Raw genomic sequence first — 19,777 nt, forward strand, 5'->3', positions numbered from 1 at the left:
ATGCTAAATAGAGTAAGACACATACTTCACTAAGATATGGTACTTCTGGACCAAATATCAATTCATCATTTCCGTCACGAGGATGAAATCTTTCTTAGTGTCTAAATATTGATCAGTCATTTGAGTGTTCAACTTATGATCTTCAATCCACGTGATTCTTTAATATCATAAGTCTTTTAATGGATAAAATCGTGTTGGCATATTGTTCGATCTGCAACTAGAGACAATATTCCTTTCAACAGTTTATAATCTTTTTAGACTCTTATGGAGTCCCAAATTTTATCAACTCTTGCAAGAGATTTAATATGATGTAACAATATCATAATGAAAGTACCTACTAAGGTAATTCATACCATCTACTAGTATTGAGTACATAATTTGTGATTTCCCCTTCCATGGCTTACCTTCAGCAATTTGAATCCTTTAGGGATTTTCTACCTTCATGACACAATTATTCTTTGGAATTTATATAGAGCAATTTGTTTCTATGTATACTTGAGAGATTTACTTATGGAGATATGCTTCGGGTATTTCATAAGCCTTTGTATAATATATATAATTCTCTGTTAAACTGAACAAGTTTCACAATGGAAATCATGTTTACAGGAGTGTATTAAAATTTTAGCTTTCAATTAGGAACCTTGTGTCATATCATGAAAGTGTATTTCACTGTAAATGCTTTTATGTTACCTTTTGGGTTCAACATAATTTGGTGATTTGAACTATAAGGTCCATTTTATTTTTTCATGTTCTTACTAAATTGTAATGGAATTGCCTTTTTTTTCATTTTGACCAATAATTTTTCTTTTCATAGACAAACAAAAAAACATTGCTCAATATCAACACGGCTCATTGATGAATCTAGTAGCTACTGTAAAACCAAAATAAACATTGGTTACCTTCAATTTGTGATCCCATAATTCTCATGTGCATGCACATGCATAGTTATAAGCATTTCATTGCTTTAAATATCCTTATCTCTTTAGGGGCATTACATTGTCTCTTCTAGGACAGTCATGTCTTATCAAATAATTTTTTTGGAGAATTTGGATCATAACCTTCTCTAGAGCATTATAGAGCTTAGATTTTTAATCTCCACTTCTGGAGAGTTGAATCATTAGAACCTATACGCCTATCATGCTTCAGGCATAAGAGATAATAAAATTGCCATGTCCATGAACTGTCCTTTTGGGATTTGAATGCATACAGTGACTGTCATGCTTTGGGCATATAATAGTTTAGTAGTGTCAAGTCTATGGATAGTCATATTCAGACTTCAATCCATGTGGCATCTTTATAACTTGTTAATGCATTTGGTAATTAGTTAGTAATTCTCAAAATTTGGATTACCTTTTTGTACATGATTTGAATGATATAAATTGATGAGACAGAATAATAGTTGAAGTTGTTCTTATCCTTTGGTCATCATAAACTCAGGTAGAATTTGTTAGGGCTATGAGTAGGATTATCATCATTTAACTTTGGTCTTCCACTCACTTGGTCATCCACTCATTTTCTCTCTTTGAACTTCTATGGTTTTATCGTTGATTCTTCTGCTCTAGCCTCCTGCACAAAGTAAGTGTTACGCAAGCTTTTACCTTTGAATGATCCTTCAAAACATTACTTCTCGGTGACTCATCCATGCTTAGTAGCTTCAGTGTAAAGAGCCAACATTGTACCCACTGTTCTAAAGTGTTGGTGACTTGTAATCCTGCGCCAACAACAATTGAAGATGATTATTCATAAGCAATGCAAGGTAAGCAATCAGGCAAGGTTCCAGGCAATTAATTTCAAACCAGAACGTTGATTTTAGGTTCCGACTGATTATTTTCTTTCTCATTGTCTTGTAGGCAAGAGCAAAGGCAAATGAAAAGACAAGGGAAGCATGCTATGAGATACTTTTGTTATCGACCTTGATGATATGAGATACTTTTACTCTTGAGAAAAAAAAAACAGTATAAGAGTTTGATGCTAATGTAGAACTTTTCGATTAAAAATATTTTCTTGTTGAGGAAATGAATTAGGCATTTTGAGGGACTTAGTTGAAGAGGCATTCTAAGAGGGAATGAAGGCTGAGTATTTTGAGAGGCTTGGTTCAAAATGCATTCTCAGCAAGGAAGAAGGGTTAGGTATTCTTGAAGGTCTGCTTGCCATGGAGGATAGGTTGACATATACAAAGATTTTTCAATAGTGATTGGTGGTGTCGATCCACCCTTGTTAGCAACAGTGGTGTAGTTTAAACAGTCAAATTCACGCGTTTCAACTTTGTTAGAGATATTTTGATAGAGTTGTCATCGATTTCTAAAAAGTTAAGATTGCGTTTAGGAAATACCAACGAACTATATTCAGAAAAACTTGGGCTTTTGAAATTTGGAGATGGGTGACCCTTTGATTTTTGAACAACAGCCGTGTTGAATCTCCTTTTATAGAGGCATCAATTGCACCCAAAATGCACGCTCGAAAAATTGCTCACCTCTGAAAATTGCATATGTTGTATTTTTTAGATTTCAATTTATCTGACTTCTTTTTGTTTCATCATATTTTGGAAATAGCTTACACATCTGGCCGTTGTTTTGATTTGAATGTTGCAGAAGATGGACACGTGCCTCTTCAGGATAATATATGGCACCCATCTTTCTTATCCTGTAATGGTCTACTTACGGTTGGGTACTCTGCAATGAAGAATGATATAACCGTCATAGTAATAGCTAGGAACCTTCTTACTTCCAAAGATAAAAGAATACTTTCAAAAAAGTCCGACGAATTGGCTGTTCAAGACTCTAACTTTCAGTGTTAAGTCTGTGAGTTCTGTATTCAACAGGCTCACGTCTACTTGATCGAACTTGCTAAGTTGAATCAACAATGGCTAAAGTGGCAAGTCATAAACAAGATATTAGAGAACTCAAGCACGAGAATAGAAAGTTGCACAGACTTGCAAATAATTACTGGATGGATGTGAAAAGAAAACTCGATCAACTGCAGGAATCTGAAAGTTAGATTCAAAGTGATCACCAAAGGTTCGTGGCTACATTCTGAATGCACCCGGTGCCTCCATTTCCTAGAGTTCTACCACATACTGAGGCTTCATAAGACCAACCTTTGTGAAAGCTCCTCTTTTTTTGGTTCATACATCATGGTGAATGTTTTCATGATATCAAGGCTTATAAAATGTCGATTTCGTGTTTTCGAAGAACCCAGATTGGATGGAAATGAAGAAAGTCTTTGAATGCTAGTTGTAGAAAAACCGCTTCCAAGAACCTTTAGTTCCGTAGCAGTAATGGGAGTATGCTGATAACGTTTTGTAGGTCTATTTTTACTAAGGGATTATAGAGAGGGAAAGGGGAGGCAAGTAAAGAGAAGAAAGAATCTGGTGATTCTGTGGTGATGATTTCTCATCCATCGTGTCTTTATTTATAATAGTAAGGATGGAAGAATCTACATTTTTCAAGTAATACGTTACAACTAGGAAATTATCTAAAAAATATTATAGAATCCCATAAAAATTTACACAATCAAACTCTTAAATCATTTAGGACTACAACATACCTTACCTTATTTTTGTTTTGGTAGTTATTGTTCATTTTTAAAATCAAAAGGCTCGCTTTTAACTATAAAAAATACTTCCCAAATGAGCCCTATTTATTCCACAAAATTTTAGATTTTGTATGAGGGCACGAAGCTATCTAAGAAAGGGTTTGTTCGGAAATTACATCTTTCAATGCTTACGAACAAGAAGGCAGTGAAAGCCTTTAGTCGGCCTATGTGGATTACTCTTTTTTCTAGGGGCTCACTTTATTGGAAATGTGTTTCATTGTTTCGAAATTATCAAGGACTCTTTTATCTTGTAAAATCGTACAATTACCTCATGGGGAGTTAACCCCACCCACAATTGCTTTATCCTTACTCACTTTAGTAGCATATTTGTATGAACACCTTTAAAAGGATTAGGTTATTAATTGGCTAGGTTAGGACAATGTGTTCACCCTTTTAAATTGACTTTAAAACTTCAAATTCCCCTCTTATCTTGAAACAGAAATACCTAGACTAAGATATTTTTTATTTTATTTTATGGTTTTTCAGTTATAATAAAGTAGGTATGGGACACATGTGAGTTAGGCCAATTAGCTAGGATTCCTCTTAAACTGAGTTTGAATCCCCTCTCATCTTGAAAGAGAAGTACCAATAGACCAAGATATATTACAAGTTTATTCTATTATTAAAACATGATTTAAACAAATGTGAATTAAGCCAATTAGCTAAAGCAACATGTCATTCCTCTTGAACTAAGTTGAATTCCCTCCTATCTAAAAAGAGAAACAGCACTAGAACAAAAACTAGTTGGTGTACTTTAATGCTTGATTATATTTTGTTTAAGTCGAGCAGTGAAGTTGGATTCGACTTTTCTTTTATTATATTTTATTTCTACTATTTTTCATTTTTATTTGTTGGGATACGAAATTTGAAATTTCAAAGCCAACAGGATCCTTTTCAGATCCTTTTGGTGAGGATCTTGGGGATTGGTAAATCGTGTCCGTTCATCGTATATCGTGCAGTCAGTTTTTGTTAGGTATTGTTTGTATTTAATTTAAAATAAAAATATTTAAAATGGTTTCTAACCGCACGATATACAATGAACGAATATAATTCACTGATCTCTAGGATCCTTATAAAGAGAATCCAGATTCCTTTCAAAGATCTTCGATTGAAAATAGACCTCTAGACTCATAAAGGGCTAGTTGCATTTGGTCATTTTGGTAACGTTTTCCTATTCAAAAGATATCTCCAACTACTACTTAGTAGTATTACGGTCTAATAGTATTTCTCTTTATTTGTAAGTGAGACTATTATGTTCGATTCTCGCCAAAGGCGATTTTCAATCATATTATTGCTAACTCATTGTGAGACTAAACTCACCTTCTCCCCCTTAATGTAGCTAATATCGTTTGTTCAAAAAAAATATATATATATCCAACCAATCAACCACACAGCCATATATGTGACAATAATATTCGAATTCCAATGAAAAAATAAGTTAAATGTGCACTCACTGAACATCTCATGCATTCAAGCAGAAAAAATAATGAAGAAACCAAAATATGAGCACTAATAATAGAAAAATTATTCTACTACTCCCTACCATATTACCAACTTCTACATTATGTGCTTCAACTGCAGTATAGGTAGAAGAAACTGGCACGGAACATCATTCCCCACACACATTTTGCGTGTACAACTTCTACCCTGTATTTTGATTAAGTTTTACGATTAATTAATTTTTTACAAGATATAAATATTACATTTTCTTCCTAATGTTTGAAGACATTCTCCGAATTCTAATCAAGATTCATGACTTTTAGATTGTTAGGCATTGAATTATTGACCAACTTGACCAAAGATTCAATAGTTATGAATTTCGGTCTAGCAATGTGACGGTTTTAAAATTTTGGCATGCGTAATATAGAAGGGCAAATGGCATATAGACGAGATTCATGACCGATGAAAGACTTCCAAAATGTACGGCAGCTGGTGAGATCGACCTCGCCTCATGTGATCTGCCATCAAGCTATCTGCCAAACCCAAACCTCAAGAATTCATGCACACTAGCTTTATTCACTTCGGTAGCATATTTCTATGCAAACCTTACAAAAAAGGGATTAGAATATTAGGGACTGTTTGGTATCTAACTTGAGAACGAAACTCAAAATTTTAATTTTTTCTAAAAACATGTTTTGATTTAAAAATTTTAAATTCAAAACCTTGTTTGGTATGCATTTTCTCAAAACTAATCCAAACAGAAGAAGTCGAACGCCCAGCCCAAGCAATTACCCGACCACCTCATCCCTCCCATCCCCAGTGGTAAAAGACCAATTTCCTGACCACCGCATCCCTCACTTCCCTAGCGGTAACTCCTTTGACTATTTACCAATTCCTTCCTCCAAACTCGCACTGACAAAGGCTAATCATGTTGGCGGTCTCAAACCTGAGATCCAACGACCATAGGGAAGATGTGGTGGTTATGCTGCTATGGTAGATGCAAGTGAGAAGAGATAAGATTGAAGAGGCAACAAAGAAGAGATGATTGAAGAGGCGGGAGAGATCGATTTGTCTTGGCCAGAGGGAGAAGGATAGAGGTGGTGGCTATGGTGGATATAAGCGGGAAGGGATTGGAAAGGCAACAAAGAAAAGAGGATTGAAGAGGGAAGAGGGAAGGGAGTACATCGAATGGGAGAGAGGAGAGAGAGGGAGAGAAAGACGGGAGTGATAATCCATAAAATAATAAGTCTAAAAACACACTTTTTGTGTTTTCATCCAATAGCCCTTGTTTTCAGATATTTTTGAGTTATGATTTTGAGAATTGTATTCAAATCCACTACCAAACAAAGATTTTAAATTTGTGACTCAGAACTTGTTTTTGAGTTAAAAACATTAGATCCAAATGAAATACCAAACAGACCCTTAATTGGCTAGGACAATGTGTTCACCCTTTTAAACTAACTTCAAAATTCCGAATTCCTCTATTATCTTGAAACAGAAATACCACTAGGATTTTTATAATGGTTTTTTAGTTATAATAAAGTAAGTATGGGACAAATGTGAGTTAGGCCAATTGGCTAAGATTCTTCTTAAACTAAGTTGAAATCCCTTTTGTCTTGAAAGAAAAGTAGCACCATACCAAGACATATTGCAAGTTTATTCTATTATTAAGACACGAATAGAACAAATGTGAGTTAAGCCAATTAACTAAAGCAACGCGTAATTCCTCTTAAACTGAGTTTGAAGCCCCTCGTGTCTGGAAAGAGAAATAGTACTAGAACAAAAACTAGTTGGTGTACTTTAATGCTTAGTTATATTTTGCTTAACTCGAGCAATTAAGTTGAGTTCGAGTTTTTATTTTATTATTTTGTATTTCGACTATTTTCCATTTTTATTAGTTGGGGATACGAAATTTGAACTTTCAAAGATGTTCCATTGAAAAGAGACCTCTTACTGTTCAAAAGATATCTTTAACCAGTTAACCACATAGCCATATAAGGGTGGGCGTGGGTTGGTTTGGGTAAGTTTTGGGTCAAAACCGAAACCAAACCGACCTAGTCGATTGGGCCAAAATTGCAAACCGAAAGCAACCAAAGCTGGATGTAAAGCTAATCAAGTCGGTTAACCAACAGTGGCGGGTTGGTTTGAGTCGGTTCTCGGTCTGTGTGAAGACGAAAACACATAACAAATTTCTCTCCCAAAAGCTACAAAACAACACCAATATGAGTGATTGCTCAAAGAAAAGCACAAATGAAGCGGCCTAAGGAGAGCACCAAAGCAACAATTGTTGCCTTCTCCAAATGGTCCCCCTATTCTTCTCCAGAGGCACTCTTAAACTAATCACGTTTTGTTTTCATATAGTGGAAACACGGTAACTTGTAAATAACTAACCATTTATATTAAACGTGTATTAATTATGATTAAAAAATAAAATTAAATGTATGCGGATCGGTTCGGATAACCGCACCTCTAAGAATTTTGGGAATCGATTGCCAAACCGATTAAGATCGGTGCAGTTTGGTTTAACCATCGAAATTTATAATAAATAAATAAATAAAATAAAAAACCAAAACAAACCAAGATGTCGGTGCGATTTAGACGGTTCACTCGGTTTTTTTGTTTTTCAAATGCCCAGCCCTATAGCCATATATGTCACAATAATATTCGAAACATCTTTTTTTTTCTTTAAAAGAAGACAAAGAGTAGTAAGCCACGGTTATCCACTCATTCCAAAAGAATAATGAAGAAAACAAAATATGAGCACTAATAATAGAAAAATTGTTCTACTACTCCCCATCATATAATGATTTTTATCTATCATTCCCACATGCATTTTGCGTATACAATTTTTAACTTGTATTTTGGTTAAGTTTTCCAATGAATATTTGGCTTTTTAGTTAAAATGGTCTTTAAGGTTGGTATAACTCTTCATTTTGATACTTAAAATTTGAAATCAATAAAAGTGGTGCAAGTAGCTCTTTACCACAGTGGTGGAAATGTGTTATGCCCTTGCATGATAGCGTGGGTTCGAACCTTTTTGGTGACTAATCTAACATTTAACTTATTAACGCTATTGTTTCACTTAAAAAAAAAATAGAAGTGGTCCTAAATTTGTTCGCCATCAATCATTTTGGTTCTTCCGATAAAATTTCTGTAAAATAAGGATAAAATAACAAAAATACCCTTAAATTTTGACAAACTCAGGGACCACTTGTAACGATTTCAAATCTTAGGGACCAAAATGAGAACTTATGTCAATCTCAAAGACCATTTTGGCTAAAAAGTCTTAATTTTTTTATAGGTCGTAGATCTGTGGTACTATTTTTGTACACAACTTTTCACACGCGTTTTTGTGGGTCCATTTGGCAATGTATTTTAACTATCTGAATTGTCTATCTTTTAGAACATCATTCATAGATTATCCTTGCAAATAATTTGACAAATCCAAACCATTAAGATATTCATTTGAAGTGAGAAAATAAACAAATACAGTTCTACAAGAAAACCATGAACCCTTAATCTAAAAGATAGGTCGCAGATATGTGGTACATTTTTTGTACACAACTTTTCACACGCGTTTTTGTGGGTCCATTTGGCAATGTATTTTAACAATCTGAATTGTCTATCTTTTATAACATCATTCATAGATCATCCTTGCAAATAATTTGACAAATCCAAATAATTAAGACATTCATTGAAGTGAGAAAATAAACGAATACAGTTCTACAAGAAAACCATAAACCCTTAATCTAAGCCAAAAAATTTTAAGCCATAACTAAGAAACTATTTTTCTCCTTCAACCTTTATGGCTTAAAATTTGAGCCCGAGATTATTAAATAATGATTTTATAGTAACTTTTTTGAAAATAAAATTTATGTAGATTATCCTAATTATTTTTATGAACATTTTAATCTAAAAATATTTAAATTTCAATAAGTAATTAAAAATCATAAAAATATATAGGTATTTATAAAGTTTTAAGTGAAATTTGATTTAATAATTTTTTTTAATTATTTTAGACGTTGGATTTAATTTTGGCCGTCAAATCTTTTTTTTACCATTAAATTGATCTCATTTGATCAAAGTCATTAGATTATAAGTAAAAAACAAAAAAAAAAGGTTTGAAATATGACAGTTTGGTGGGTCTAGAATAATTTAAGTCGGGCTTAAATCTCGGGGAAAATCTAGCTCAGATATATATTTTCTCCCCATGACTTATTTTAGCCCAATAATTGGAAAACTGGTGGGAATTTAGCCCACATCACTAATACTTGATAGAAAAATATTAAAAAATTAAAGGGGTGTGGGGAAAGTAATTTGGGTATGTGAATATAATCTCCCTTAGAGCTTATATTTAAGCTTTATCTCATGGGTTAGAAATTGTCGAATGGTCATATGGTTTCAGATTTAGATGATTTTTGGTAAACATGACTTTTGAGAGAAAACTTAAAATATAGATTATGCAGATCGTTGAAATGCATTACGAAAATAGGCTCCACAAAAACGTGTGTCAAAAGTTACTTAGAAAACGGATGACATACATCTGTCCCATATACAATGTAATAGTTACCTGGATAATGTGCTTAAAAGGTATAAAATATTACATTTTCTTCCTAATGTGTGAGGACATTGTCCAAGTTCCAATCGAGATTCATGACTTTAGATTGTTAGGCATTGAATTTTTTACCGACTTGACCGGAGATTCAATAGTTATGAACATCGGTCGATCCTCCGTCCCGGTTCGTTTAATAATTTGCGCACGTGTAATATAGAACGGCGAATAGCATGGACGAGATTCATGACCGTTGGAAGACTTCCAACATGTACGCCAATCAGAGACGCAAGCTGGTGAGATCGACCTGCCAACACCGCTTTGTCGCGCTGCCACCAAGCTACCTGCCAAACCCAAACCTCAAGAATTCATGCACGCTTGCAACGAAAGCCATCGGAATATGCCAAGTCATGTGCCAAGTTGATGGACACGTGTCGAGTGTGGAGGGAGGTGTTGTGTAATGGGGTAGGAGAGGTCGGACCGAGAGGACTGTAGCATGGGAAGTGGAGGAGGGTAGGTGGGTGACTTTGACATTTCCTCATTCTATTTTTGCTTTTTTTAACAAACGTTATTACACTAAAAATATGAAAAGCGGGTTAAACCTTAAAATGTATTATCAATAATATAATTTAAATTCGTCTTTAATAAAAAAATTAAACTTAAAACTTCTCAGGTGGGTGACCTGGACATTTCTTCATTCTATCTTAAACACCTTTTTATTTGATTCCAATTCGAAAAAATAATCATTAATTTTATGTCTATTGGTAAATATTTCCTAAATTAATGTAAATTCTGCAGAGCCATATGGTTTTTCCTTGGCTCGGCTCGGCTCAGCTTATTTTAATTTGCCTTTCATTTCTTTTTTAACTTTCAAACCCTTTTTTTTTTTTACTTGAGGAAATAAAACGTGGTTAGACTTGACCAAGACTCTCACAAAAAATAACAAAAAAATTTAAAAAATAATTCCAATTATTACCATTTTTATCTTTTTAATAAGCTCTCACACCCACTTAGTATTACAGTATAATAATATTCCTCTTTACTTGTAAGTGAAAGGTTTTAGGTTTGATTATTACCAAATGCAAATATGAACCACATTATTGCAAACCTATTATGAAACCTAGCCACTCTCCCACCCCCTTAGACCTAATCCAACCCTTAGAGTAAAACTCAAATTTTAAGTTCTAAACCTACCCACCACTTAGTATTATGGTCTAGTGGTATTCATCTTCACTTGTAAGTGAGAGATCTTAGGTTTAATTCTTACCAAATGCGAATTTGAACCACATTATTACTAATTCATTGTGAGGTTAAACCCACCCCTCCCCCTTAGTGTAGAAAATATCATTTATTCAAAAAAAAAAAATTTTTAAACCTACCCAAACTTGCTCCAACTCATGGGTTAAATATGAGTTTTAACCTAAAACTCATTTTTGGGTAATTTAGGCCAAAAGCCCCCCAGGATTAGTGGCTATATATGTGTCATTTTTTCTTCAATTTTATATTTATAAATTCATTAAATCCAACGGTTAAAATCTAATATGATCAAATCCAACAGTAAAAAAAAGATCTAGCAGTTCAAATTTAAATCCCACGGTTAAAATATTTGTAAAGAAAAAAAAACTTCATGTGTTTCATATTCTTTCATAGTGTTCCACGAGTTTCATATTGTCAGTTCAGTGATTTTTCAATATTTATTAGAATCTAAATATTTTTAGGTTAAAATGTTCATAAAATTAAATTTGGATAGTCTAAATAATTTTTTCCTGAAATAAAGTTACTTTAAGAAAAAATAATTATCCTAAATTCTTTCTTTAATAATGCGGGCCAAATATTTAACCCATAAGCATTGAAACAGAAAAACTGTTTCTAGATTAAAACCTAAATCAACCATGAGGACCGAACCTTTGGTTTGTAAAGTATACATATGAAACACATTTTTTATAATGTAATACAACATAAACTATACAATTTGCAGTCCATAATTAGCCATGGAACAATTTTTTTATTTTTTTTAGAAGAAATGATAGTGATTTATTCATCAAAAATCAAGAAAGCATACAGTCTTGTAGAAGAACCTTTGATAATGAATCTGAAGGTTCCTCAAACCAATAGAATTGAAATCAGAAGACAATGCCAACTTGGCCATACAATGAGCCGCAACATTTGCAGATCAACGAACATGACAAACCTTAGATTCAACAAAGACTCTTAGACCCTCTCTGATGTCCTTAACCAAAATATCAGTAGGCGATAAGCCCTTCTTCAAGCTACCAATGTCTTGAACCACCTACAAGGCGTCACTCTCTAAAATGACATGCTGCCAGTGCCGCTGCACATCCCATAGAATCCCATCCTGAGTAGCCATAAGTTCAACCATTCTAGGGTTAGTCGCGTGTGGTAATTTTCGGATGAAATCTCCAGCATAGCTACCGGCTTCGTCACGAAAAACTACACCAACGCCCACCAAATTCATAGCAGAACAGAAAGACCCATCAACATTTATTTTTACCCATCCGGAAGGGGAGGACACCAGCGGGATGGGGAGTGCAAAGGTTTGGAAGGAACAGCAGGTTGGGCTTTGAGGAAATCAAGCAAAAAAAGATTAGCCATATAGCCAACCAAAGTAGGGTTCTCAAGTTTATCCTCCCATAGTAGCGTGTTTCTAGCCCGCCAAATTGAGTGAATGAGCACCAAAAACAGATTGCGTTGATCGGCAGAAAGTGAGGCCATGCAATGATAGAACCACTCACAAAACTAGGTTGAGACGCCAAAAGGGACATCAAGGTTCAAGTTGGCAGCGAGGTAGATAGAGCGGGCGAAAGGACAAGAATTAAACACATGTAGCACCAACTCGAAAGATGAACTACAAAAAAGACAGATGTTGTCCACCGCCACCCCTTTGTTTAACAGTGCCAAACGAATAGGGAGTACATTACAGCAAGCTCTCCAAACGCACATCTTGATTTTACCCAGCAACCTTAGCTTTCCAGATGGAATTCCACATCAAACCCACTGGAATAATTGCAGATGGTGTGGATGGTGAATCCCGCATACAATAGGCAACTTTGTAGGCACTCTTAACCGAAAAAACACCTTTGGAATCATAGTGCCACATTAATATATCCGAGGGAAGCCTTTCGCTTAACGGAATAGAGAGAATTAGAGTTGTCTCACTTGGAGGAAATAAAACATTGATCAAATCTGCCTTCCATGAGGATGTTTCTTTATCAATCAGATCCGAGACCCACTCAACAGCATATCCGTCGGGGTGGGAACAGAGAAGTCAAAACAAGTGGAGCCGCGGAAGCCATTGGTCCTACCAAACGCGAATGGAGCATCCATTGGTCCATAATTAGCCATGGAACAATATCTTAATTAGACATTTATCATGATTTTAATTCATTTATCAGTTGAATAATATAATTCATCTTTAGAGATAAAGTCTTCGATGAAATACCTTAAACAAATTGAGGTAATAGCTTTTTACATTTATTATTTCAAATGATAAACTGATTTATTAATGCTCAAATGCGAAATAAAACATCAACAGCATCAACTGAAATGTTAGATAGCTAAATCGCTAATGGTATCCTCTTCTCAAAAGCAACTTACCAATTCAGCTGACATTTTTTTATAAAATCCCCTCAATTTTTTTCGAAAATATTTCAAATAGGTTGAGGTAAGTGTAAGTATTCACCTACAAATTCGAATTTAAGAACATGTTGATTGAGAGAGTTCCATGCTCACTTTTGTAATTATTAAGAGCCAACCATGTGCTTCTTTTTTGGTGTACATTTTCCACACACAAAAACAAATAATAATACAGATGAATGAATGAATGTTTAAAAATCTAATTCAGCTCGGCTTCCACAACCCAAAACATACACCCTACCTACTCTCCTTTTTTTTCTGTCGAATCGTAAAAGAATATAAGGGAATATTCTTGTTTTTTTTTAAGAGAAAGAAATGTTCACCACTCTATTTATCATAATTAAATAAATTTAAATAAATTTAAATAAATTGTAAAATGTGATAAGCGAAAATGCATCCAAAATTTGAAGAGAAAAAACCATTTTTTTTTTCTTCTAATAAACGATATTATTTATACTAGGAGAAAGAATAATTAACTTAGCCTCATAATGAGTTAATAATAATATGATTCAAATTCGAATTTAATGAAAATCAAATTTAAAAACTCTACAGCTAAATCAGAACATTAAGTGGAAAAAAAAAAAAAACCACCGACTTACTCACTCCATTAAATTAAGAAAAATACTTGTGCAAAAATATCAAGCAATTGACTTTTACCCAAAATTGTTGAAACACTTAATTCCAAAAATACCCTTCCAACAACCCGCAAAAGCCCGGAACAACCCGCACTCATCCCCTCAACTGCCCACCACCGCATCTCTCCGCAAAGACACCCTGTTTTCTTATAAAAGCCCTCCCAATCTCCTTTTCCTTCCCTTCCTCAGGTACCCTCTGAGATTTCTCTCTCCAATCTCATTGTACCTTCACACCCAAAAGAAAAAAGAAAAAAACAATCTTCAGAAAATCTAACAAAAATGGCGCTCACAAGCAGCAGCGCTCTGATTCCCACCAAATCCGGCTTCGTTCAAGGTCAGTCTCTCTTACCCTCTTCCAGAACTCACCAACCCGCTGTGCCCATCAAGTCCGTCCGCCCAATCGTCGCCGTCCACGCCGCCGAGCCAGCCAAGAACCCAGTTGTCTCCGATAAGCCGCCGAAGCAGCAGGCTGTTCAGACGGCTTCTTCTTCTTCTTCTTCGGCGACGAATCACAATGCAGTTCCGGCGAAATGGAGCTTGGAGACATGGAAATCTAAGAAGGCGCTGCAATTGCCGGAGTACCCGAATCAGGAAGATCTCCAGTCGGTGCTTCGGACCCTCGATTCGTTCCCGCCTATTGTGTTCGCCGGTGAGGCGAGGAACCTGGAGGAGCGTATCGGAGAGGCCGCCATGGGAAACGCGTTTCTTCTTCAAGGTGGGGACTGCGCTGAGAGCTTCAAGGAGTTCAATGCCAACAACATTCGTGACACCTTCAGAATTCTCCTCCAAATGGGCGTCGTTTTGATGTTCGGAGGCCAAATGCCCGTCGTCAAGGTAACACTTTTTCCCTCTATATTATACGAAATTTTCCCGGTTCTATGTTGTTTCAATGAAAGTTTAGTAATTTGTGAGCAAGTTTGGGGATTGAACTGAATTTTGAATCTGGGTCCACTGTTTTTTATTGAAATTTCAGTAATTTGTGTGTAATTGTGGGAATTGAAATGGATTGTGAAACTGGGTGTGGTTGTTTACATAGGTGGGAAGAATGGCGGGTCAGTTTGCGAAACCCAGATCGGATTCTTTTGAGGAGAAGGATGGTGTGAAGCTGCCTAGTTACAGAGGGGATAATGTGAACGGAGACGCCTTCGATTTACAGTCGAGGACTCCAGACCCCCAGAGACTGATCAGAGCCTATTGTCAATCTGCTGCTACTCTCAACCTTCTCAGGGCTTTCGCTACTGGAGGTTATGCAGCTATGCAGAGGGTCACACAGTGGAACTTGGATTTCACGGAGCACAGCGAGCAAGGTGATAGGTATGTTTCTTCAGTTTTACTGTGTTAGAACTTAGATTAGTGATAAATTAAATAGAATCATGTGGCGTGCACAAGTGAAAGACTTAATTACTTAAAAAGTAAATTAATTTCGTTAGATTTTGGTGTTTTTGGGTGTCTGTGATCACGAGTTAGTGAGTTTATGCCTATGCCCTCAGTCATTATCATTGCCTTGCCTATTTGTTTGTTCTTTCATCGAGTATATTAGTCGTTTATGTGTTAAAAGACTTTTTAACCCTTTGTATCTTTTTGTGCTGTGATCTGTACCTCAAAGATATGCACATGCAAATTGCGGAATCTAGTGTTCTTTTCGCCAATGAATTTCGGGACCGCATTAGTAACCTTGTGCGTGTGTGGATAGCGATGGTTACTACTTAATATCAAATTATCTGGTAGTGTTTGATGTGTTTTTCCTAATAATCCAAATTACCTGCTTTTTTACTCTGTAATGAATAACAAGTTGTTTTCTAAAACAGAATTGTTGGAATCATATTAACATGATGATAAGTGTACCAAGTTCTGAATTTTGATTTGGTTAGGTTTGGTATTCTACATGTTTATTAGTAAAATCTTGTCATGGCGGTGCCCGGAATTAGCGTGTCAATTGATGACTCATACCAAATTTTTATCCAATAATAGCATTGCGATGTCATATTGATATGACTTCAAGTGTACCAAACTTCCAATTTTAATTTGGTTAGCTTTGGTAATAGTTCTACCTAATAACATGTTTATCCTGATTTGGCATGGCAGATATCGGGAGCTAGCTTCCAGGGTTGATGAGGCCCTTGGATTCATGACCGCTGCCGGGCTCACAATCGATCACCCCATCATGACAACAACTGAGTTCTGGACATCTCATGAGTGCTTGCTCTTGCCTTACGAGCAGTCTCTTACTAGATTGGATTCAACTTCCGGCCTTTACTATGATTGCTCTGCCCATATGCTTTGGGTTGGTGAGCGTACCAGGCAACTGGATGGTGCTCATATTGAGTTCCTTAGAGGTGTTGCCAATCCCCTTGGAATCAAGGTAATTCATCTCCCGTATGGTGCATATGTCCTATTCAATCAAATTACCTATTTAGTGGGACGAATGGATGTGACATCATATTTTGAAAAACCTGACACGATATGCAGATTGTTGCAACTTTTTCTTGAGATCTTTCTCTTTCATGCTCAGAAAAAAGATATTGCTATGTGTAAATGGAACAGCGGTCTTATTTGGATTAAACTTTGTGAGAATACGCTAAGTTGAAATGAATCACATGGCTAGCCGAAATTCACTTTTGACTACCATGTGATTTTGACACATAGTGTACATGACATTTTAATGGAATTTAATTATCATGGAGGAGACTAATATGGGAATCATATGGGATCACTTTTGTGATGCAGGTCAGCGATAAGATGGATCCAAATGAGCTTGTTAAGCTCATTGAGATTTTGAATCCTCAGAACAAAGCTGGGAGGATAACAGTGATCACAAGAATGGGAGCTGAGAACATGAGGGTGAAACTTCCTCATCTTATTAGGGCAGTCCGCAGGGCTGGACAGATTGTCACATGGGTCAGTGACCCAATGCATGGAAACACCATTAAGGCTCCCTGCGGCCTCAAAACACGTCCTTTTGATGCCATAAGGGTATGATTCTTATCTTTTAACGTTTTTCTTTATTGAACTGTTAGGTTTATTGCTCACTTGGTGTAGATTAGTCATGTGGTAATTAATAAACATGTTGGTTCAGAGCATCTAATTAGTAAATAATAAATGTTTTTGGAGAAAGCTTAGCAGCCATGAGAACAAAAATAATTAGGTCCTCATAGTCATGGCACTTTCAGAGGTCGCACTTGGTGCGATGGCAAGTGCCTTCGCCCATGAGCGGTAGGTCTCGGGTTCGAGACTTGGGAGCAGCCTCTCCATAAATGGGGGTAAGGCTAGCCGACATTCACCTCTCCCAGACCCTGCGTAAAGCGGGAGCCTTGTGCACTAGGTACGACCTTTTTATAGTCATGGCACTTTCCATATTTTATTTCAGCTAAGCTTTCATGAATTAGCCGACCCCACTTAGTGGGAAAAGGCTTTGTTGTTGTTGTTGTTGTAAGCTTTCATGAATCATGACAACCGGTTGAGTGACAATATTTGTAACAATTCTATTGTCTTCTTTGTCATCCACCAACATTTACACTCAATAGAAGACCAAATTCCTCATCCATATTGTTGAAAAATTCTTTAAGTTTGTTGGGGTGGGGGCAGCCAGCTCAAGTGTCTCACTTGGTGGCCATTCTGTAACTTCAAAGATAGACATCTTAATGATCATCTTCTAGCGAATTGACTCGTCTGATGGCGCAATGTGTAGGTGTAGTAGGTGGGAATAGAATGTCTTGTAAGGGGTGTTTGGTATAACAGTCGATGGAAGCATTAGAAAAGCATATTCGAGCTTCGGGTTTTTATTCTTTTTATTTTTGTTGGCGGGGTTGGAGGAGAAGAGAAAATGGGGGAAAATATTGGCAAGAAGTTCTAAAATGACACTTCTGGTAGGTAAGGGATTGTTTTCAAAATCGACTAGCAGCCCGTTTTGCGTCACAAAGCACTAATTGTCTTGGCAGGTTGTTTTTTGTGGATTGGTGGGACATTGTATTCGTGTGTATCTATCTATTTAATTTTGTGAATTAGAAATATCTGATAACAAGGATGGTTCACCTGTACCTAAACTTTATTATTTGCTATTTGTTCAGGCGGAGGTGAGAGCGTTCTTTGATGTACACGAGCAAGAAGGAAGCCACCCAGGTGGTGTTCATCTAGAGATGACAGGCCAGAATGTGACGGAATGCATTGGAGGTTCACGCACTGTGACATTCGACGACCTTAGCTCACGCTACCACACTCACTGCGACCCAAGGCTCAACGCCTCACAATCTCTTGAGCTCGCCTTTATCATTGCCGAGCGCCTCAGGAAAAGAAGGATCAAGTCACAGAACCCGCTTGCCGCTTTAGGTCTGTAGAATGGTCTCAAGGGTTAAGAACCCTGGAAGTTATTTTATTCATCTTTTCAAAACTGCACTGTGTTAATACGTCACTGGTGTTTAGTGATAATTTATGTTGTGTGTTGTACGTATATACTGGAAGTGATGGTTGGAGACTTTGAACTTTGAAGGGAAGCAAAAATAAATTGAATAATGCGTATGATTTTGACATTGCCATGTGTGATGCATGCACTTCATTGCCCCTTTCTGAATATATATATAGAGTTGGACAAGTTGAATTGCGAAGGAGACCGAAAAGTTTATGAACCCTGGTTGGGGTAGGTGGAAGGCTTCAAATTCAGCTTCGTTGCCTACATCTTGGCATACAGAGGTTTGGAGGCCTTACGTGTAACTAGCTCCCCGCCACCGTAGCGTTCTGGTCATTCTGTGAGACATACTATATACATTTGATGTCACGTCAGGTCGATTGGTACATTGTCAAATTGACCGTTGTCATGAGAACGAGGCAAAGTTTTCTGTTACAAGGATCTTTTGCTAGGAATATCAAATTTGCAAATTAAATGGTGTTATCAATTAGAAATCGACATGTTTATTGACACTTAATTAATAATTCAATCATCAATAATCTCATCATTTGATTTACACAATTTGGTCTCCCTAGCATTTCCCATTTCTCATTCTCCATGTTCTCACTATCTAAATCTTCACTACATCGTTAGTGTTTATTATGTCGTCATTATATAATCATTGTGCTATCATTATGTCATGTCGTAGTTAATGAAAAATGATTATGTAAGGGTAGTGCTGCCTACGCGCTCATTTTTATTTCTCTTACGTTTCACCCATCGGATCGAATGAATTAAAGAAAATCAATTGCTAAAAACTAACAAAGGTGTGGGAGGTAAAAGTGGGTATATAACTAGCACTTTCCTTTATGTAAATCAAATGTCAAAATATGTTTACTGTAGCTATTTTTCCTAAGATTTATCATGTGACAAGTCAGGAAAAATATTTTGTAAAAGTGGCTAAAATAATTAGAAATTAATATTAATTGTTGAACTGATTAAAATCAAATATCGACATGTAACGAGTCCAAGTTGTAAATATCATATCGAGGATATGCTAAAAGATCATCGCAGCCAATTCCCCAAATTTTCACGAGGACGTCATTTTCTTGTTGGCTGTTATTGATCTTTCTAAGTTATTGTGTTTAAACAATTTTTTTTTAAGTTGTTATAATATTATAATCATCATGGAGCAGTTTGCCAGCTCAAATTTGTTCGGGTGCATTGGTGTATCCTACTTTTGGAGAGATTTTTCAGTCTAGAACATTACACGACATAGCATTATATAAGTAGAGATAAATTTTAAAAGTAAATAGTATATCAGAGTGCGCAACTAATAAGACTAACAAGAATATTATTAAACAAACGAGATTGCCGAAACGGCTATAGAATTCTAAACTTGTTTTTTAAATTAAATTACAAACTATATTTATAAAGAACTAAACCTAAGAAACCCTAACTCGAATGAGCTAGGCCCAAATCCTAAACTAACAAGTAAAACCTAAATACTAAAATAAACCT

General features: G+C 35.9%; 1 protein-coding gene across 1 annotated transcript; it reads left to right on the forward strand.

Moving 5' to 3' along the window:
- Positions 1–13,947: 13,947 nt before the first annotated feature.
- LOC103448629 (phospho-2-dehydro-3-deoxyheptonate aldolase 1, chloroplastic-like) lies at positions 13,948–18,401 on the forward strand. The gene is made up of 5 exons (XM_008387893.4): positions 13,948–14,709; positions 14,912–15,189; positions 15,961–16,237; positions 16,603–16,848; positions 17,943–18,401. The coding sequence occupies exons 1-5, from the start codon at positions 14,155–14,157 to the stop codon at positions 18,207–18,209; spliced, it is 1,623 nt and encodes a 540-aa protein (XP_008386115.1). The 5' UTR covers positions 13,948–14,154; the 3' UTR covers positions 18,210–18,401.
- Positions 18,402–19,777: the final 1,376 nt, after the last annotated feature.

Source organism: Malus domestica, chromosome 08, assembly GCF_042453785.1.
Source record: "Malus domestica chromosome 08, GDT2T_hap1".
NCBI classification, from domain to species: Eukaryota; Viridiplantae; Streptophyta; class Magnoliopsida; order Rosales; family Rosaceae; genus Malus; species Malus domestica.